The sequence below is a fragment of the Orycteropus afer genome, unplaced genomic scaffold (assembly GCF_000298275.1).
Source record: "Orycteropus afer afer isolate SDZICR_OR568_19922 unplaced genomic scaffold, OryAfe1.0 scaffold00290, whole genome shotgun sequence".
NCBI lineage: Eukaryota > Metazoa > Chordata > Mammalia > Tubulidentata > Orycteropodidae > Orycteropus > Orycteropus afer.
In genome coordinates this window covers 2,184,527-2,205,023 of record NW_006921877.1, presented here as the reverse complement: position 1 = coordinate 2,205,023, position 20,497 = coordinate 2,184,527, and the positions used below count along the sequence as shown (strand labels likewise).

Here is a 20,497-nt window from a genome sequence, read left to right as displayed (position 1 = left end):
GAATGCTGTGCGACCAAATTTATTGCTTCTAGGATTTGCAGTCGAGATGTCTTTCAAAAGGGAAGGAGACGATTGGAGTCAACTCAATGTGCTCAAAGTAAGCGCAGAAAGAGAGGTCTGGAGCAGGTTCAGCCGCCCTCTAAGACTCTGAAGGAGCTTTGTTTCGTTGTTCTGGCAACAGCTCCGGAGAGTGGGGGTCGAAAGAGTGCCAGGCTACTGGAACTGGGTGGTGACATCTTTTTCGCTCTGTGGTCACTGGCCCTTAGTCCCTTTGGCCCTTCGCCCCTATCATTTCCTTTACTACTGTCCCGCTGATCTCGTCCGGACTTCTTCCCTTACCCACTGCAGAAACGAAGAGTCGGTGACTTGCTGGCCAGTTATATCCCGGAGGATGAGGCACTGATGCTACGGGATGGACGGTGAGGGCGAGAAGTGGCTTATGCCTGAGGATTCTGCAGTTGGGACCTCAATTAGCTTTTGTTATTAAGGAAGAGTTCTGGAGTATCTAGAGTGAGGAGGTTAGGAGACCTGGGAGTTGGACTTTGGAAAGGACTACTAGAACAGAGTAGGACCTACAGTAGGCCTCCGTTCCCTACACCTACACCAATTATCTTCTTCTGTCCCACTTCTCAGCTTTGCTTGTGCCATTTGTCCTCACCGGCCTGTTCTGGACACCCTGGCCATGCTGACTGCCCACCGTGCAGGGAAGAAGCATTTGTCCAGTAAGTTTAGAAGAAGACGGGATAAACAGTAAACCCTCAAAAGCTCTGCAGACCATTCTTGGCACTTTGCTTTTAACTCCCTTTCCCTTACTCCTCAGGCTTGCAGCGTTTTTATGGAAAGAAGCAGCCAGGAAATGGAATGGAACAGAACCCAAGACCACAGAATGAATTGAGACAGGAGGAGACCAAAGTTGAGGTAATCAGAGAGGGGAAGGTGTGCCCCAGATAAGACCCTGTTGCACATCCCAGGCTTGAAGGGCTTGGGCTTCTCTCTAGCTCTGAAGGCTCTGACTCTTTACCCCCCATTTCCAAACCAGGCTCCTCTGCTGGCCCAGACTCGATTAATCACCCAGACTGCTCTGCACAGAGCTCCCCACTATAACAGTTGCTGCCGCCGGAAGTACAGGTCTGTGGGATGGGAAAACCAGAGAAAATGATGATGATTTGAGGATGGTAAATAGGGAAAGGATAGCAGTACTGTAGTAGCTCTTAAGTTTATGTCTGTGATCCATTTTGTGTTAATTTTTGTATATGGTATAAAGTAGGGAGTCCAACTCCCAGCACCGTTTGTTGAGAAGAGTGTTCTTTCCCCAATGAACATTGCTATACGAGGAGAAACTAAGAATAGGGGAGTAACTGTGAGAAGGTATTTCATATTGGTTAGAGACATAAAAAGATGGAGACAGTGGATGGAAAAGAACTACTGGTGTGGGAAATCACTAGGGAGGGACAGATGGAGATAGATGGCTCTAAAATTATTGTTTTCCAAATTATATTCTGAGGAATACTAGTGTTCTGAAGATGCCAATTGGTATTCCAAGAAAAAGAGAATTTTGTGATTTCAAAAGTTAAAATATTTTGTTTAACCTAGGCTTTCCCAAATCCATTTGATTTTAGAATCCTTTTTCATGCAAAATACATGAACACAGTTTAAGGAATACTGCTTTGAGGAATTGGGAATCACAGGGGATTGTCCTTTACCACTTAAAAAAAAAAACCTGTTGTGGTTTGGGTGAAAGTTTACAGAATAAATTAGTTTCCTATTCCCCAATTCATATACATTTTGTTTTGTGACCTTGATTGCAATTGCCCACAACGTAACAGCATTCTTCCCACTTTGTCCCTGTGTTTCTTGTTTCCATTCATACTTCTTTTCTGTCCCTTCTTGCCTTCTGAGTTTTGTCCCCAAGCAAATGCTTTTTGGTCACATATAGTTGATTGTTCTAAGGCATGCATTCCTCCCTGGTGTTATTGATCACCTTATAGACCTGTCTGTTTGGATGAAAGTTGATTCTTTGGGATGAGTTCAGTTCCAGGCCTGCAAGGTGTTTGAGGGCCACAGTCTCAGGGTTCCACTAAGCTCTGTCAGACCAGTAACTCTGGTCTTTTTTATGATTTTGAGTTTTGTTCTACATTTTCCTCCTACTCTATCCAGGACCTTCTATTGTGATCCCTATCAGAGCGGTCAATAGTGGTAGCTGGGCACGATCAAGTTCTTCTGGTGTCAGGGTCATGGATCCTTTACCACTTTCACAGTCTTCAATCCTTCTCTACCCAGACCAGAAACCCCTGGTCCCTCCATCTCCTGTTCCCCTTTGCCACCCCCAGAAGTTAAACTCCAAAGTGGGAAGATGAGCAGGGAATCTGAGCCAGAAGCTAGTCCACAGGCCAAGAAGTCAGCAACTGTCCCAGCCCCTGCACCCATGAGTCCCACAAGAAGACGAGCCTTGGATCATTACCTCACCCTTCGAAGGTAAGTATACCAAATCACTTCCCTCAGATTTGTTCTTTTCTGACTTTCCTTTTTTTTTTTTTTAAACCTATTCAATTGTTTTTTTCTTATCCCCACTAACTTCTTAATAAACCTCAATATTGGTTTTTCAATATTTCCAGCTCTGGATGGATCCAGGATGGACAGGGTCGATGGGTGAAAGATGAAAATGTTGAGTTTGACTCTGATGAAGATGAACCCCCTGACCTCCCCTTGGACTGACACCCTCTTTCCCCATTCAGTTCACAAATAAACTTCAACAGGCGCTGGAAGCAAAACTTGAGGAAATTTTGGCTCCTTATCCTATCTGAGGATTTCAAATCTATTCATTCACAGGCTAGACACTCTTTCCCTGCAACGTACACAGCTCCCCATACTTCGAACCCCTCCCCCACCTTTCACCAAAGTCATGCCAGGCGTCAGCTGCATGCAGCCCGGTGCCCTATTAATAAGCCTGTCAGAAGGAAATCTTTGCCCTTCATGTTGTCTGCCTCCTTCCCACCTCCACTGAAAGTCCTTTACCCCTTCAGATCACATGAAGGCTGTGGGTAGGCTCTGGGAGGAGGGGGGCACCTGGCCACATCTGGAAACAGGGTTGAGATTAGGTACCCTGTGAAAGTGGAACAGATCACAGGTATTGACAGAGTTATGGGGAATACCAAGGGAGGGAGCTCTCCCACCTCCTAGTAACCTGAACCTCCCTGCCTGTTGATCCCCAGAGTATAAATAATCCCCTGGTGAACTGGCAGTAACCCTTGGGGGTTAGTGCCAAGATTTCTACCCGAAAGCCCTAGGAAGGAGGCAGGCAGAGCAGACAGAAGGGCCTTTATTTACAGGAAGGGGGATAGATGAAGATTTACGTATCCAGGGCTCCCAGCTCTAGTTGGTAAAAGGAAAGGCGGTGTTATCTCTTCTTTTGCTGGCGACCTGTAGAGGAGGAGGAGAAAACACAAGTCTATTCCATCTTTTTGCAAAGGCACTCTTCTTTTCCAGACTCATGAAGAGGTAGTGTCTTAAGCCACCTGACAGGTCCACACCACATTAAAACAAAATAAACCACACCACAGGTAAAAATACCATGCCTCCAAACAGCTATCTCCAGCTTCTTTCCATTTCTCCACTTGCATATATTTGGGGCAGGGGGACTTTTCTATCTACTTCCTAATCACTCATAGGATTTACACTTCTCATTTGAATGTCTCTTTGGCAGCACTGAGGCTGCATTCAGGAGTATCCACCAGCTTCTGTACCTCTTTGCCCTCCCTATCACACACCATGTCTGCAGTCACTCACGTAGTTCATTATTCCGAGTCATGGCTTGGGCTGCCCGGGCTCGTGGCCCCTGCTGTGTGAAGTGGTAACCGAAGCGGACGATGGAGGGACACTGCTCTAGCACAGTGGCCATCTCCATCTCCACTGCATCACCAGGCCACTGGCGCTGGGGGAAGGAGAGACAGAAGTTATCAGTTACCCTCTGGGCTCCTCAACATCCCAGACCACAGACCTCTTTGGGAGGTCAAAGGAACTTGTTTCTCCAGAGTGGGTGATGAGGAATGCTGATTTGGACCGTCACAGAGAGAGTGACATAGAGGAGAATTCAAATGATAAAATGAGGCCACCCCAATGGTTGGCTCAGGGAGGGGGCTCAGTGGGTGTTAGCTAAATGCAAAGACAGAGGAAAGGAGTACTGACCTGGTTATCTACACGGAGCTCAGTGAGTGTGGCATTTTCTCGAACTGCCTTCAGCACAGCCATGAGCCCTGTGCTGCTGATGAAGTTGGATTCGATGTTGAGACTCTGGAGGCTACGATTTTCACGCAACATGTCAGCCACCGCCTGGGTAGTAGGGACTTGGGTTAGGATTAGGGAGAAGTTTCACAGATGACTGAGGAGAGAAAGAACAGGAGCAAGAGGGAAGCATAGCTCTTCTGAGTTCTTGAGGAGCTTTAAGTGGGGCTAGAAGGGAACAGAAGGGAAGGTAGGTACTAGAGGAAAGCAGGAGGATTAAATGTGCAGTGGAGTTAAGTGTTACAGAGGGCTATGGCCCTACAGGAAAATGATCTAAGGATTGCAGAGTTGTGAGCCATGGAACTGAGGATAGGAGTCTTCATCGGGGCAGCCCTAAGAAAACATGATGGAGACAGCCTCCAGCACGATCCTTTATTACAGCCCTGCCAGGATGCATGTCAGAGTATGGGGAGAGAATTTGGGATGTCAACTAGCTTACATTGGCGATAGGGTCACCACTCCTTGTGGCCACCAAACTGAAGCTCCGGATGTGGGTATTTGTCTTCATTGCCTCACACAGCTCAGTTAACATGGGTATCGGGATGTCCTATCAGCAGGGAAAATAAAGAGATACTGGGCTAAGGAGCTTGGGTATATCAGCAGCGTTATCCCACTGTTTGGAGTATGGGCATCAAATACCTGTATGTTATTGAGGTTCACTTCCTCTAGCTCCTTGTCATTGCTTCGAACCCTCTTTAGTATCTCCTCGATGTTTGTGGGATTTGGGGGCTCATCTGGCACTGGCTTATACTTGTCAGGCTGCACCACACCTGGGGGGTGAGGGCAGGAAGGGAACCCCAACATGTCCCCCACCGTATCCTCCCCATTGGTTCTCTGATCATTCATGCATTCATGCCCTCTCCCTGATTCACCTATTTCACCCATTACCACCTTTCCTCAAACTCTGGGACTACCTGCCAAGAGCCTTGGGGTCACACTCCCCAAACACACTCACTGCTAATGCCTTCAGTGTTGCAGATTTCTCCGCTGCAGATTGCATCATAGTATTGCTTGTTGCTCATCAGTGTGTACATGCCCAAAATTGCTGGAGAGGGTAAGAGGAAGGGGCACAAGGAATGAGAAGGGATCTGTTCCAAGCATTCCTCTACCTCATTCTAAACCTGCTGCAGCATTTTTAAAGCCTGACCTCTTCTACACCGAAGAGGTTTCCCATCCTCCCCCAGGGGTTCTTTCCATAAATTGCCCAAGGCAGTGGATGTTAAAACATTCAGATAGAGCTATGGGAAGGTCCCTAAGGAGCCACTGGAGGCTGAGGGAGTCTGTGCAGACCCCTTCCTGATTTCAGCCAGAATAGCTCCTCTTTCATTTGCTTTTATAATCCGTGTAAAATTGCCCTGAGTGTTAACTAAACAGAAAAAAAATACATAAATAAAAAATAAAACCCACTGCTTTCAAAGCTTTCTTAGACCTCTGTGACCTGGTTCAGGGCTTTCCCCACCAGCCCTCTGCCATGGCTCCCACGTACCAGGATCTCTGCCCCTGCTTTTCCCACCCCCTTCAACTTCCCACAGCTGCCTACCTGCAATGTCACACATTTCGGCATCTGTGGCATGGGCCAGTGCCTCCTCCAGCTCAGGCTCCAGGGTGATCTGCTCCTGGGCTGGGATTTCCCTCTTGGGCTGAATATAGGGTTTCCCTGATGGGGAGATGAAGGAGGGTTCAGGTAGAGGCTATTTCTCCCAAGATTATGGTTTCCAGCTTCCTTTCCTTCTCCAGGAGGTGGAATGCTGGGTCCCTAGGGGACACTGGAAAGTCCGAGTCCTCTACAAGCTCAAGAATCACAACCCCTAGGTCTCTTGATCTCTTATAAGAGCTCAAGAGTGCAAGCCTGACATGCAGGCATCAAGGCACCTGAGTCCCTGGGCAGCTTGGAGCTGGAAGGTGAGAGGGAAGATGGAAGGGGGATGTGAGAGACAGCCATTTGGGTTCCAGGAGGCATGGATATCAGGGTCCTCATACCCTTCTTCTCGCCTGTGAAGGGCACCAAGTCATCACGCTCTTTGACCTCTAGTGCCTGCTGTTCCAGGTATTGCAAAAGGGCCTCTCGGTCCAGTGGCCCCGTCGGGCTCTTCTTTGTCTGGTCACGTTGTCTTAGTCCAGCTGGCAGGAGCATATTCTTAGGGATGAGTTTTGGGGAGCAAGTCAGATCTCTACTCTGACCTGGGCACCTTCTAGGGTTCCCTAAATTATCTCCAGATATCTTTTCCCTGACCCTCTTAGGATTCCAGACCCTGCAGACAGCCCTAGTCTCAGCCACCCAGGGCCTAGCACCCTTCCCAAATGCCTGGGGACTGCCCTTGGTTCCCTGTGGATCGTCTGGATTCTCCACTGAGTTTCTTACCTCAGGGTCCATTTCCTGTAGCTCGCAGTCCAGCTGCTCTAGCTCCTCGGGGCTCAAGGTCTTTAGGATCTCATCTTCATCTATGTCTCTGTATTTCTCCAGCTCCTTTTGGTATGATGACATGGTGGCACCCACCCCCTCCCTGCTGTGTGGTACTCACACAGTATCGGGAGCCTAGGGAACACGAGGAAAGTGGTTGAACAATGGAAGAAGTACATGGATACAGTAGGGACACAAAGAGATCAGTCAGCCTGCAGCAGAGCAAGGAATGAGACCTTGGAGATTGGAAATCTAGTTGTGGATAGGAAGTTGGGGGAAGGTTAGCCTGTTTGTAGTTAAAATCAGAACCTCCTTCCTGCTTTCCCAGCTTCCATCCACTCTGGATGGGGATCCCAGGCAATCAAGCTGGGTTTGCCTTGCCACAGTATGATGGAAAAATCTTGGCAGTACTTCTCCCCTATAACCTCACCCGTCAGTTCCTCTCACCCTAGCACAGCTGCTGGAGGACCTGCCAACACAGCTGGCCCCATGCCTAGTTCCTTTTGAAAGGAAAGAGGTGGGTAGACAGCTTCAGGGAAATTCCTCCTCTCTTCCCCATAACCTAGGCTTTTTCCTAAACCAGTTATGGAAAGCAAGGAGGATTGTGGGAAAAAAAAAGAGGACAGTCCTCTTGTCCTAACCCTATTTCTTTTATAGGGCAGATCAAGGGTTAACTGTTTGCTAAAATTCTAGATCCTAAGGAAAGCAAGGGCTGAGAAAGTTTAGGGGACTTCCAGGTTGAGGGAAGGATGGCAAGACCTCAGAAGAGGCTGAGTCCCCACAATTTGTCCCTAGCTGTAGATGGGAAGGTGACACCAACCAGCCCAATGAGTGGGAAATGCCTCCATAGTTTATCTGAAATCAGTGGGAGGACTGAACTTGCACAATCCTTACAATATGAAAAATACACACAAGCTGCACAAACATACCATGTTAAATAAACGTGCCACAAAACGTGAGCCACTTACGTGAGCCACTTACACTAATGCAAACTATACAGATGGGATAGGACGGACTGAGTAAGAGACGAAGGCACACAGTATCATTCCCAATTGGAGCCACTTTTCTCCTCCCATCTCCCACCAGGCTCTGACCCATAAGCCCCCTGCCTTCCCCACCTACCAGTTCTGAGGGCCACCTCCCTTCTCACCTCCCCTTCTGTCGGTCAGTCTGTCTGTTCTGCTGGAGGACTGTCCCGGCAGCAGGAGGAGCCCGGTGCCGGGGGAGAAGGTGGGGGAACAGTGAGCTCAGCATTTTATTATTTTAGCTCTGGCCAGGTGGGGGGTAGTGGGAGATCACATATACACAGCCCCCATACCCTGCCCAGCCCTGAGAGCCTCTAGTGGCCACTTACTGATATGGCACCTCCTCACCTTTTCATACAAACCTGAGTCCTAGACCCTGGAGTTCTACAAGAATCAGTTACTACTTATTTGGTGCTCACTATATTCAAAGCAGTTTTCTGAGGGATGTAAAAGTGAGTATAAGGATTTTGTTTTGGTGTCTAATTTTAAAGTATTTATAATCTAGTTGGAGTAGTACTCTACAATTAAAAAAGAACAGTTCATAATAAGTGCTATGAAACAAATACAAAGATCAACATATACTCAGACATTCACACACACAAAAAAAACAAACCACTTCTTGTTCTCAACCCTACAGTAGACACCAGACAAAAGGATGATTCTATTTTATTAGATTAAAAATAAAACTAGCAGGAACTAGGGGGAAAGAAATATAGAAGAAAAAAGGGTTAGGTAAATAAAGTTCAGAGATGACAGAGAGGAGAAGCAGGAAGAAGAGAGGGAGTGTCAAGAGACAGGGTAAGAAAAGAGGGTAAGAAACAGGTTTCTAAGGATTAGACATCTCTTCATTTGATGACAATTTTTTGACGTAAGGCTCGGGGCCCAGGGCCAGGGAGGGGCTCAGGAGGCGGTGGGCCAGGACCCAGGGCTGAGGCAGTCGGAGGCAGTCCATGGGCAGTGATATACTTCTTGTAGGCCTCACGGATGATCTTGAAGGCTCGAGCAGTAGCATAGGGTATGTCTGTAACAGGGTCCCGGTATAGGGCTGGGCGATGGGTCACTGGGCAGACCTCCCGAACAGGGATCTTTGGAGGCCGCCCTTGGGGGAACCATTCCTCAAATGTTGCATCATCACTAAAAGTGATGAAGGTACGTGAGCAGCAGGCAGGGGGGATGACAGGTCCAGTACCAGCATGAGAAGTCAATGAAGAAGCTGCAGGAGCAGGATCAAGTCTGAGGGCAAAAGACAGAAAATAAATAAATAAACAAACAAACAAGGAACTGAAGAGAAAATAGATACAGAAAGAGATCAAAGGGGCCAGGAAAGAGAAAAGGGAGTAGAATGAAAGGGAACAATCTGAAAGAACCTATCAAATAGGGAAAAAGAAAACTGGGTTGGAAGGAAAAACAGCCTCTTTGGAAAGAGAGGAAGGAGTGAGAGAAAGAATAAAGTGCTGAAAGAATGAATCTGAAAGATATCCTAGTATTTGGGAGAACTGTGTGAGGAAGGCAAATGAAATGGGGCCAAGAGAATACAAGCCAAATTTAGAAGAGGGGAACTTCTTTTCCCCTTGAGTCACTCACCCTTCGACATCGACATTCTCTTCCTTGGGGCCTGGCTCCCCAATAAGTGGCACTGTCACAGAATGATAAGTGATTATGGGCCCCGGGCACTTCCGTTTCTTGTGAACCTGCTTCTTTTTGTCAGCCTCAAGCCGCTCATACGTCTCTTCAGGGTAAAAGGAATGAACGAATGGTCATCATTTCCCACCCCTCAGTCCTGTTCCATGATCTCAAATATCTTCCTGGCTGTCTAGCCATTCACTAACCAGGTCTACTACGGAAAGTCCTCTAAGTCCTCCAGCACCTCCCACTTCACAAGTTTTCTGTTTTACATTAGTGACATCCTCTCTGCTCTTCATGTCTCAAGCACACTTGGTTCCTCATCCACTCAGAGGTGTAGCACTTCAGAGTTGGAAGGGACTCTTTGATGATGAGCCTGTTCATTCCCCCACAGAAGTACCAGAATCTACTCTACAAATGCCTATCAACTCACTCCCTTTCAAGGCAGCTCATTACATCTTTAGGCATCTCTTGTTATTAGAGTTCTTTCTTTCCTATGTTGAGTAGAAATACATTTCCTTTTTTACTTGTGGCCATAAAGGATGCAATCTAATCTTCCACATGACTATAAATAGTTGAAATTGGTCTCCAAGTCTGATCACAACACCCATTTCAATGAACCATTCGTCATACGACATGGTTTGAGTCACCCCCTCCTTTTGCTACTTGTGTCACTCCCATCTTTTGCCACCACCGGGCTAGCACACACTTCTATTACTGTCCTTATTGCAGTCTATGGCAGAGGTTGCAAGCTGGCAACTCATTTAAGTATTTATAGTTGATCTTTATTATATTTTTCAGGAAAATTTGAATTAGTAGTTGATATGTAAAAATTAGGCAAGTACATTTAAGTATAGAGATTTTTTGGTTTCTCTTGAAAACTAAACTCTGGGTCTGCATCCTCACACTGTAACAATTAGCTGGGGCTAATTAACTGCTCCTTTTAGGCACCCTTCTCCAATTAACCACAACCCCCCTGGATACACTATTTATGTCAGCTGCCTACACTCTATAACACTGTTTCACAGCAATTCATTGTTGGTTGTATGTCTCCTCCTTAAGGGCAATGACTGTGACTCAGATTATCTAGGTATTATCAGGGTCATGCAGCATTTTGCACCTTACAGGGTTCAATAAATCTATTAATGAATAAACAGATCAAAAAATTCCTGGTCCCTTTCCTATGAATGAACTCCAAATTTGTGTGTCTTTCTTAAACATGTGCTATGTGAACACAACTCTCTATATGTCTAGTCTGACAAAAAAATCCCTCTGTAAAGCCCTCCAGTGACTTAACGTTTTTTATATTTGAATTCTAATTGGTAATAATGCTCTCCCCTGATCTTGCCTCCAATTCCTCCCCTTCTCTGTAACATTTCCTTTACCCTTTGGAATTCTTGCTTTATAAACAGCAAACTCACCCTCAACCTCCTCACTCCGCATTCCTTACACTACTTAACTGAAAACTGGCCACTGCTAAGGCCACCATTCTCCTCATGGCCCTCTGGTGGAGGCTGCTCGTTATCTCACATACCATGCAGGATATGCCTGTGTCCTATGAGCTCCACGCCGAAGCTTTCAGATCACTACTCTCCACCCACCTACAAACTCCCCTCTCTTTTGAGACCTGTGCAACAGTCTAGGTTACCCTTTCTCCTTCCTAGTCACAGTTACTCCCTCACTCACTGAAGACTTTGGCACTGGTTTCTACTCTTCCTTCCACTCCTAGTCCTATCATTTTATGTCAGCTGGGTGACTTCAAAGTCCACACTGGTAGGCCCTTCGACACCTCATCCCTAGTTTCTTCTATCTAATCTCTTAGCAACATTCTCATCCATGATATTTTAGTTCCTCCCTTTCTGCTACAGCTACAGCCTTGACTGTCACCTCCTCAAAGTGCCCCAGTGCTTAAGTTATATATCCTAGGCTCTGACCACAACAGCCTATACTTCTGGTGTATTTGTTCCACTGCTCTAGATGCCCCTGTTCCTCTACTTCTTCAGTACCTCTAACACATAGTCCCTCTGCATTCTCCCTATCCACCAGATTCCTCTTTCATTTTCCTTTTTAAATCCAGCTTCAATTCTTCAATCTATCATTTCAGTTATTCTCTTGCCAATTATCTAAACTCTTGCCCAGATTTTGGTTGCTGAGTGCTGCTTGAGAAAAATATTACACAACAGGTGTTATGGATTGAACTGTGGGCCCTCAAAATGTTGTTGTTGTTGAGTTGGTTCCAACTCACAGCAGTGCTATGGCCAATAAAACAAAACATCTGGTTTTGTGCCACTGTCACAATTGTTGCCATGCTTGAGCACACTGTTGTAGTCACAGTGTCAATCCATCTTATTGAGGGTCTTCTCCCTTTTCGCTGACACTCTATTTTACCATGCATGATATCCCCCTCCAGGGATCAGTTTCTTCTGACAACACGACCAAAGTATGAAAGATGAAGTCCCGCCACTCTCACTTCTAAGAGGCATTCTGGCTGTACTTCCTCCAAGACAGATTTGTTCATTCTTCTAGCAGTCCATGGTATAGTCAATATTCTTTGCCAACACAGTTCAAAGGCATCAATTCTTTTGCAGTCTTCCTGATTCATTGTCCAGCTCCCACATGCACACAAAGCTACTGAAAATACCAAGACTTGGGTCAGGGCCACCTTAGTCTTCAAAGTGACATCTTTGCTTTTTTAACACTTTCAAGCGGTCTTTTGCAGCAGATTTACTCAATGCAGTTTGCTGTTTGATTTCTTGACTGCTGGTTCCATGGGTGTTGACAGTGAATCCAAGTAAAATGAAATCCCTCCCCAAAATATGTTTGTAATTCCTAACTTCTATGCCTGTGGTTATAATTTCATTCAGGAATAGGTTGTTTTTGTAATGTTGATGAAGCAGGATCAGTATATGCCTTGAGTCAATCTCTTTTGAAAGTATTTCTTTTAGCTTCTGCTCCTGGGTGATCTTCAAGTGCCCTGGCATCTAACTTCCTTCATCTCTGCTTGCTGGATTACTTGTTTTAATCCCTTTTATATCTCAAAAGAGACTGACTCAGAACACACTTTCTACTAATCCTGCTTTATTAACATAACAAAGCCATAGGTATAAATGTTAGGATTGACAACTGGTATTTTTGGAGACACAATTCAATCCTTAACAGGAGCCATTGCTATCTTGTTTTGTTAACAAGAAAAGCAAAATACAAGTAGGTTACATAATTAGTCTGCAGTCTCACAGCACATGAACAGCAGAACCAGGATTTTAACTCAGGTCCATATAACTCTTTCCTATTTGACACCAAAGAACCACAATGTAGCTTGTTCTTCAGCTCACAACTGCCTGCTCCCTTGCTTCTAATCACACACTCTCCCCGTTTCTTTCTCCTGATTCCCTCATCCCAAATCTCTATTGTCCAGTTCTTCTAGTCTTCCAGGTCTCACAGCTTTTCTCATGCTTCTCAGCCCCACTACCCAGTGTTCCTGAAACCATAAACTGACCCAGGGAACGTAGGTTGAGCTCCTCTGTGATCTTGGCCTCCCTAAGCAGCTCCTCCTGGGTCAAAGGTCGCTCATAGTGGGGCCCCTTTCGCCGTCGTGACTGGCCCTGCCTTTCCTGTACCCGCAGGAATGTTTGTCGTGTATGCTCAGCTGTAGATTGACGCATGGACTTCCGACCTGAGAAGAAAATCAGATAGTAAGAAATATTACTGATACATTAATCTATCATCCATACTCCAATTTTGTCAACTGACCATCAATGTCTCTTATAGCATTTTTTACTGACTCCAGTCTAGGACCATGTATTACATTTAGTAAATACTTCTCTTCAATCTCCTCTAATCTGAAAGTTTCTAAGCCTGTCTTTTATGACACATAACCACCTCCTTTAAAGAAAGCCACTTATATTCATAGTTCTCTGCTCTCTTCATTAACTAGTCAAGAGGCTTTCCCCTTGATGAACACTATACTAATAGCTTGATTAATCATACTAATGGATAGGAAGAGATCAGATCACCAGATCTTTCAAATATAATTTTTACTAGCTTGAAAATGCTTACCTTCTTTCCTTAATGATAATAGATTTATATTCCTGTGTTTTGCTTGAACCAATATTAAAAATAATTAGTAATCTCTTAACTTAAGTGCACTCCAAAAACAAAATGAATGGCAAAAGAAAACTAGTTTCAGATAAACTTGAGCAGATATTCAAAATGGATAGTTGAGAATTGGTTGTTTTTCTATGCTTATCTATGGTAGCGTAGTGCCTAAGGCACTTGACTGCTAACCAGAAGGTTGGCAGTTCAAACCCACCAGCCACTCCTTGGAAGGAAGGCTGGGCAATCCACTTCTGTAGTAATACCACCTTGGAAACCCAAGGAGGGGTCACCATGAGTCGAGTCTGACTTGACGGCACGTAACAACAATGGACTACAAGTACTTTTTTTTTGGCCTCACAAATTGGGCTACAAACCTTGTATAAAAATTCTTTTTTATACTGATACTAAACCCTTAACATAAGGCTTTGCATTCTGGGGCACTTAGAAAATTATGTATTTATAGTACTGATAATTATCAGATGCTAAGTCCTCCTATCACCTGTCTTCTACTCCTTTAATGGGATTATTTCTTCCCAAAATCAGTCTCTGGGAAGACCCCCTCATCACACCCCCCAAAAAAATCCCCACTCACTGTCAGAGCCATCATCTTGTAGTTCTAGTGGCAACAGTGCTTTCTCTTCTCGGGTCTTCTGAGAGCTGCCAGCTGGGGTGCTGACCTTTCGAGGCCTCAAGATCTTAAGAGGTTCCTGGGGACAGGTTGGGATCAGAGAGCATGGAACCAAACAGATAGGGAGAAGGAAGGTTAGAATCTTAAGAAAACTAGCATTGTAGAAAATGGGACTGATGTAGGGAGTAGTGGGTCCTCATAGAGGCGAGAATAGGAACTGAAAAGGTCCAAGAAAACCAGAATCCTTCTGCACCTTATAGGCCTTGGTGACTATTCGGCGCTTCCTTCTTGGCTCTTCTGCTTCTCCATCACTGGATGGTTCATCTCCTTCATCAATGTCAAAGTCAGAGTCCACTTCGTCCTCTGTGTCTGACTGGTCCCCTTGATACTCATCATCTCCTGATTCCTGAGGGCACAGGGAGATGAGAGCTAGCTGGCATTGGAGATATCAATGGCCCTCCAGGAAGAATAGAATCATCTTCATTTTCTTGGTAAGAGCTGCCCCCACTATATCCCAGCCCAGCTGCTTATTTTCCTTGGGCAGGAAGCCTTCCTGACTGATGGCCTTTGGCTCTAGTACCATCCCCTTCCAATATTAATTGACTGCCCTTTACCCATAGCACACTGTATTAAGTGGTGGAGAACAAAGGGCCTCTACTTTCAGGGGCTCATAGTCTACTGGAGAACAGAACATAATCACAGAAAGCAAGTTTTAACACAAGGCAACACATAAAGTGCCAAATGGCAATAAAATATTACAAGATTCAGAGGAAGGCACACCTGTTATAGGCTGGTGATATGGGAAGTTCTAAGCTTTAGACTTTAATCCTTTAGACCAGACATTAGCAAACATTTTCCGTAAAGGGCCAAATAGAAACAAGTGGTGGAATGAATTTGGTCTGTGGGTTGCTGTTTTGTTGACCTCTGCTTTAGATTCTCAAGTATGAAGAGGACTTGAGCTATGGTTTAAAACAATGGGAGTACACCTACTCCTCACTTACTATCTCGTTATCCGACATTTCACATTTACAACAATAAAAAAAATCTACTATTTTGTACATAAAAAATGTAAGTCTGATAGTAACAAACACAGAAATGAGAGCAAAGCTAGCTATGATAGTTAAGGTTATGTGTCAACCTGGCTGAGCCATGAGTCTCAGTGGCTTGGCAGTTACAATGATGCAATTTGGCAATTATAGAATGATATAATTTGGCTGTTATGAAATAATGTAACTTAGAAGTTGTTACAATGTAGTCATCATTTTTGTCTAACACTGATTTTCACATTAACTACTGGGTCTTTGGAACCTAATCATGTCCTAAGTGAGGAGTAGGTATATTTAAGACACCCAAGAAGGAGAAGGGAATCATGGGCAGATGAAATAGCAGGAACAAAGGTACAGAAGCAGGAACGTGTAAAGTATGTTTATGGAATAAGAATTTAGAGCTAAGTAAAGCAGAGTTTTGCCTCTGGCAAGAAGCTTTCCAAGCAGAAGGCCTTTGGTTATGGCACAGTCAGCCTCCTGCCAACACTGATTGCCTTTCAGGGCTGTAAGATTTGAAAATAAGGTTGCATTAAGTCTACCCACCACTCACTGCCACTGAGTTGATTCTAACTCATAACGTCCCTATTGGACAACGTAGAACTGCCCCATTGGGTTTCCAAGGCAGTAAATCTTTATGGAAGTATATTGCCTCATTTTTCTCCCACATAGCACTGACAGGTGTAGAATCGCTAACCTTTTAGGTAGCAGCCGAATGCCTTAACCACTGCACCACCAGAGCTCCCTCATTAAATCTATGAAGAAGCTTAAATGTCAGGCTCACTCATGTCGTCGAGTCAGAGCCGACTCAGAGAGACTCCTCCTTGGGTTTCTGAGGCAGTATCACTATGGAAGTAGATTGCCCAACCTTCCTTCCCAGAGTGCTGGTGGTTAAACCACCAGCCTTCTGGTTAGCAGTCAAATGCTTTAGGCACTAAGCCACCAGAGCTCCCTAAATGTCAGGCTAGTAAATTGATATTAACCTGCAGGCCAATGATTCTCAATCCTCTCCTTCCTTTTACTTGTCCTAATACTGATAATCACTGCTGAGGTAAACTAAAGTCACTGTAAGAAATGCCTCATTCCTCAGGTGTGTTGGGAGAAACAAACTGTTGGGTACTACTACTACAGGTAATGGGGAACAGTGGAAATGTGGAAGATTTTGGGGAAGCAAAAACAGTATGTACAAAGGGGTGTTTCAGAAAGCTCTAGAAGTGGTTAGATGGGCTGAAGCAGACAGCTTGGAGTACAGCCTAGGCCTGAGATGATACAGGTTAGAGCTAGAATGGCAGCTACCATGGTAAGGTACAAAAAACACTTGTGACAGGGGAAGTCAACTGGGCTGGGTGGCTCTCTCTTTAATCAGTGATACAGACTAAGGGGCTAATCTTGGTACACAAGCTGCCAAAGCAAGCAAATAACACTGACAGGTGACACTCCACGCCAGCCAGAGTTCACTCTTGCACTGATGACCATCATTTCCTCCCAAGTGATGTTTGTGAAAGACAACATGGGAACACATTAATCCCTTCAGCTCTAATTGGTATTAAGTCCTATCACTAGAGGGTAATAGTTCAACTACACTAATTAGCTTAGTGCTCAACTGAAATGCTTTCACTAAATCATGGGTTTACTATCATTTCTTTGGCTTTTATTGAGTGTCATGAATAGACTAGATAAAAGAATGTTTTTATATCATCTACAAAACCACTATTACTTTACATATCTTGTATAAAAATGCAATAATAAATTATTCCTAGGATTTAATGCTAAGTAAATTTGTTTCTCTTGAAGTACTTGAATGGTTTCTTATTTTTTTAAAAAAAAAAGAAGAAAAATTCAAGGTTTACCTGTCAGGAAGCTCAGTTAAATTTACTATCAAGTGCTATTACCATTTTAGCATAGGCTGGTACAATTATCTAATCTATCTCTATTTTTACTGTTCCTCTTTTTTGTTTGTATCATAAGCCTTCTTAAATCCTTTTTGGAAACATTAAGAGTACATATTAAGTAACTACTCATAAAATGACAAGAATAGGAAAATGAGGAGAGGTGAATTGGCCTTGGAGGAGAGATGAGAAAGTTCTATTTTAAACTGCTCAGTTAGGGCTATATAAATCATGACTCCTAATCAGTCACTAAGTTCTGCGGATTCTAGTTCCTTAATTTTTCTTTAATCCTCCTGTCTATGTTTCTCCCTCCTACTGCCACTTCAGTTCAGGCCACCATCATCTCATGCCTGGAGTTTTGCAGCTGCCTAATCTAGTTTCCCTGTTTCTAGTCTTGCCCTCTTCAAACTATTCTCTTCATTACAGAGTGATCTTTCTAACGCACAAATCTGGTCATGGAACTTGGATATATCTTCTCAGTCTGAAGAGCAAAACTCAACATGGCTCACAATGCAGTTTACCTGATTGGGTCCATGCCCATTTCCTCCAGTCTTAACCAACTTTCATTTCCTTCATATTCTGGAAAATGAGGGTAGACTTGCAGGTTCCAGACCAGACCTGGATCTCAGTGCCTGTACACACTCTGCTCCACCCCCTCCCCTCCCCCAACTCCCAGACCTACTGCTCTTGACCAGCCAAGATCTACTTTACAGCGTCCTCAGCTTAAACATCATTCCTCCTTGGATGCCTAACCTGACTACAACTCTGGCTCCCACGGGTTACCACAGCAACCTATGCTTACCTCTTATTTTAGTGCTTATTATACATTTTAACTGCCTGTTAACCCAACTAGTTCTCCCACTGAGGTATGGAATATGTAAGGGCAGACTGGTATTCTTTAATACTGTTTCCTTAGAGCCTATCACAGGGCCTGGCATACTCTAAGCGCTCAATGATATTTAATAAAATGATTTGATCAATAAAAATCTAACGAGTGACACTAGACTAGCACAGGATGTATACTGTTGAGCAAAACAGATCATCTCTAACCTTACAGGGCTTACAATCTAATAGGAAAATATAAACTAGCAAGCAAACCAAATCTAATTACAAACTGAGATACGTCCTATGAAGGCAAGAAATAGGGACAGTCGAGGAAAAGTTCTCTAAGGAGATATTTACATTGAGACTTGAACGCTGAAACAGGAATGGGCTAAGCTCTTCTAATTTTTGGAGAGATTACTCTCTATACCTAAGAGAAATAACCAGGCGGTTAGCCAACGGTTATATATGGAATGACTACGATGTACCTTGCGTGTGCTAGACGTCAGAAGTGGGGTGAGAGAAATACACAGGTTTCTGCCATACTCTAGGGTCTCCCTCCAGAAAGCCTCTCCATCCCTGACTCCTTCAGCCCTGTCCAAGGCTTTTGTATGCTAGGACTCCACAGTATATTCCCCAGACTTTTCCACCCTGTCTCGAGCATCAGCGTCCAGGATTTCTCTTTATCCCCACCCCCTCTTTGTCAGAAGTCCTCTCTTCGCTTCCTCCCCTCCCTCTTCCTGGACCCGGCTCTTGCCTCTGTGAAACCCCCATAAGTTGTCTGGTAGAACTCATCTTCCTCCTCCGCCTCTAGGAGCCCAGAAAGCCGGTTCCCAGCGGTCTTCCGGGGGGCCCGTCCCCCAGCCAAACTCATATCGCCTAACGAGTTTTCACCACCACCGCAGCCCCTCACCCAGCTCGGTTCGGTTCTCAGAACTAGGCGCTCGACACCACTACCTGCGGTGGCCGACGCGATGGAGCGGGACTTCTACAGACAGAAGCAACAGAGCGTCGAGGGCCTCTAGCTTTCTTTACTCTTCAGCCCCGCCCACTACTAAGCAGGGCTTTGACGCCCTCTGCCCTATCCCAGGCAGAGCTAGTCAGTGAAAGGGTTCTAGTTGATGGCACTGGGCTGTCTACTACCTTAAGTCGAGAATTTGTTTTCTTTTGGAAGAGATAGGTGTACCCCTGCTCCAATCTGTTTTACACTCTCCTGCTAGTAAGAACTTTTCTAAAAGCCAATAATTAGTGGCGTCACTAGGGTTGGTGTCACCCAGTGAGGTAACTCATAACATCACCCCTTAGCCCCCATGGACCTCCTCCTGTACCTGAACATACAGCATACTTAGTGATGTTTATTATCAATTTTAATCGTAAAATAATATGTGGTATATAGATAAATACGTGATAAAATTGCTTAAATGTAATACTTCTTAGACTATATGAATACCAACAATAAAATGTTTTGTAAAATCTATATTGAATTACAAATTAGTCACATTATTGGTAACAAAAGGGAAGCCTTTTTTTTTATTTTTCTCCTTTTCCTTTAATTACTACTTCTTTCTCAAAAAAGTTATTGATATAGGTTCACAAATACTAATTACCTCAATATTGTAGCTAAAACACCAGAAAATTTGATAAAACCAGCCAACTATAAAAACACAGCAGCAACAAAAACACTCGAGTGTTTGTAGCATGCAGATGAAACCACATGATTTAAAGTGTCATTGTGGTTGGATAACGATGACAGCTCTGACCAGAATGCATTAAACTAAAACCAACACACCACCATCTAGTGGATTATAATTATAGCACCCTACAGGACAGAGTGGGAGCTCTGGTAGCATAGTGGCTAAGACACTTGCCTGCTAACCAGACGGCTGGCGGTTCAAACCCACCAGCCACTCCTCGGAAGAAAGGTTGGGCAATCCTACTTCCGTAGTGATACTGCCTCGGAAACCCAAGGAGGGGTCGCTATGAGTTGGGCCGACTCGACGGCACATAACAACAACAACAACAGGACAGAGTAGAACTGCCCTATAGGGTTTCCAAGGCTGTAAATCTATACTGAAGCAGACAGCCTCATTTTTGTCCCACAGAGTGGCTGATGCATTGGAACCTCTGGATATTTGGTTGGCAGGTAAGTGCCTTAACCACTGCCATCTCAGCTCCTCAGAACCCATTAGAAGGTTTAAAAAATAAATTAGCATAGAGTTTTAGCCTTGTAGGTATATTGACACATGTAAGCTGAGCTTATGAAAAATGTTTTTCTTGTTATAACTAACTACAGGGATATTTTTATTAAAAAAATAATAAATTTCTGCTGAAACACTGTACCAAAATTATATAGACAGTCATTTTGGTGTCACTTTGACAGTGTCACCGGTGTAATCTGACTCCTGCACTCCTTAGTGATGCCACTGACTTGACTTTGTCACTCTTCTGCTCAAAGCCTTTAATGGTACCCTCATTTTCTACATGATAAAGTCTGAACTCCTTGAGGTGCAATAATATTGCACTATTAAACCTGAATTCTAATGTGAGATTTAAGGTCTCCTGGCTATATGAGTTTACCTTTGAATCTCATTTCCTCATCTGTAAAATGGGGCTTAATAATAATAATACTTAACCATTTAACACTATTGTAAAGATTTTAAAAATATAATCTTAGCACAGTTTCAGTGGGC

The 20,497-nt window shown here is 44.4% G+C and overlaps 3 protein-coding genes across 3 annotated transcripts; 1 reads left to right on the top strand and 2 right to left on the bottom strand.

The window, feature by feature from the left end:
• Positions 1 to 46: 46 nt before the first annotated feature.
• LOC103205549 (sodium channel modifier 1) lies at positions 47 to 2,715 on the top strand. Its single transcript, XM_007950902.2, has 7 exons — positions 47 to 97; positions 349 to 419; positions 634 to 722; positions 821 to 918; positions 1,040 to 1,128; positions 2,281 to 2,475; positions 2,616 to 2,715. The coding sequence occupies exons 1-7, from the start codon at positions 47 to 49 to the stop codon at positions 2,713 to 2,715; spliced, it is 693 nt and encodes a 230-aa protein (XP_007949093.1).
• A 682-nt stretch (positions 2,716 to 3,397) lies between these two features.
• Positions 3,398 to 6,766, bottom strand: TMOD4 (tropomodulin 4). The gene is made up of 9 exons (XM_007950903.2): positions 6,644 to 6,766; positions 6,262 to 6,418; positions 5,822 to 5,938; positions 5,237 to 5,326; positions 4,921 to 5,051; positions 4,721 to 4,828; positions 4,186 to 4,329; positions 3,787 to 3,931; positions 3,398 to 3,420 (listed from the first exon to the last, which is right to left on the bottom strand). Exons 1-9 carry the CDS (start codon positions 6,764 to 6,766, stop codon positions 3,398 to 3,400), a joined length of 1,038 nt encoding a protein of 345 aa, XP_007949094.1.
• Positions 6,767 to 8,552: 1,786 nt separating this feature from the next.
• Positions 8,553 to 18,681, bottom strand: VPS72 (vacuolar protein sorting 72 homolog). Its single transcript, XM_007950899.2, has 6 exons — positions 18,565 to 18,681; positions 14,307 to 14,459; positions 14,018 to 14,132; positions 12,827 to 13,003; positions 9,292 to 9,436; positions 8,553 to 8,940 (listed from the first exon to the last, which is right to left on the bottom strand). The coding sequence occupies exons 1-6, from the start codon at positions 18,679 to 18,681 to the stop codon at positions 8,553 to 8,555; spliced, it is 1,095 nt and encodes a 364-aa protein (XP_007949090.1).
• Between the last annotated feature and the right edge of the window lie 1,816 nt (positions 18,682 to 20,497).

Bases quoted from the DNA above. Each gene is read 5' to 3' on its own strand.
- LOC103205549 (XM_007950902.2), top strand. From the start codon at position 47: ATGTCTTTCAAAAGGGAAGGAGACGATTGGAGTCAACTCAATGTGCTC. The intron at 98-348 runs GTAAGCGCAGAA...TACCCACTGCAG, and splicing joins GTCAACTCAATGTGCTCAAA to AAACGAAGAGTCGGTGACTT. The intron at 723-820 runs GTAAGTTTAGAA...CTTACTCCTCAG, and splicing joins AGGGAAGAAGCATTTGTCCA to GCTTGCAGCGTTTTTATGGA.
- TMOD4 (XM_007950903.2), bottom strand. From the start codon at position 6,766: ATGTCATCATACCAAAAGGAGCTGGAGAAATACAGAGACATAGATGAA. The intron at 5,327-5,821 runs GTAGGCAGCTGT...TACCCTCTCCAG, and splicing joins CGAAATGTGTGACATTGCAG to CAATTTTGGGCATGTACACA. The intron at 5,052-5,236 runs GTGAGTGTGTTT...CTCACCCCCCAG, and splicing joins CAACACTGAAGGCATTAGCA to GTGTGGTGCAGCCTGACAAG.
- VPS72 (XM_007950899.2), bottom strand. From the start codon at position 18,681: ATGAGTTTGGCTGGGGGACGGGCCCCCCGGAAGACCGCTGGGAACCGG. The intron at 14,460-18,564 runs GCAAGAGCCGGG...CTGTGCCCTCAG, and splicing joins CTTATGGGGGTTTCACAGAG to GAATCAGGAGATGATGAGTA. The intron at 8,941-9,291 runs GTGAGTGACTCA...TTTTGCCCTCAG, and splicing joins GAGAATGTCGATGTCGAAGG to ACTTGATCCTGCTCCTGCAG.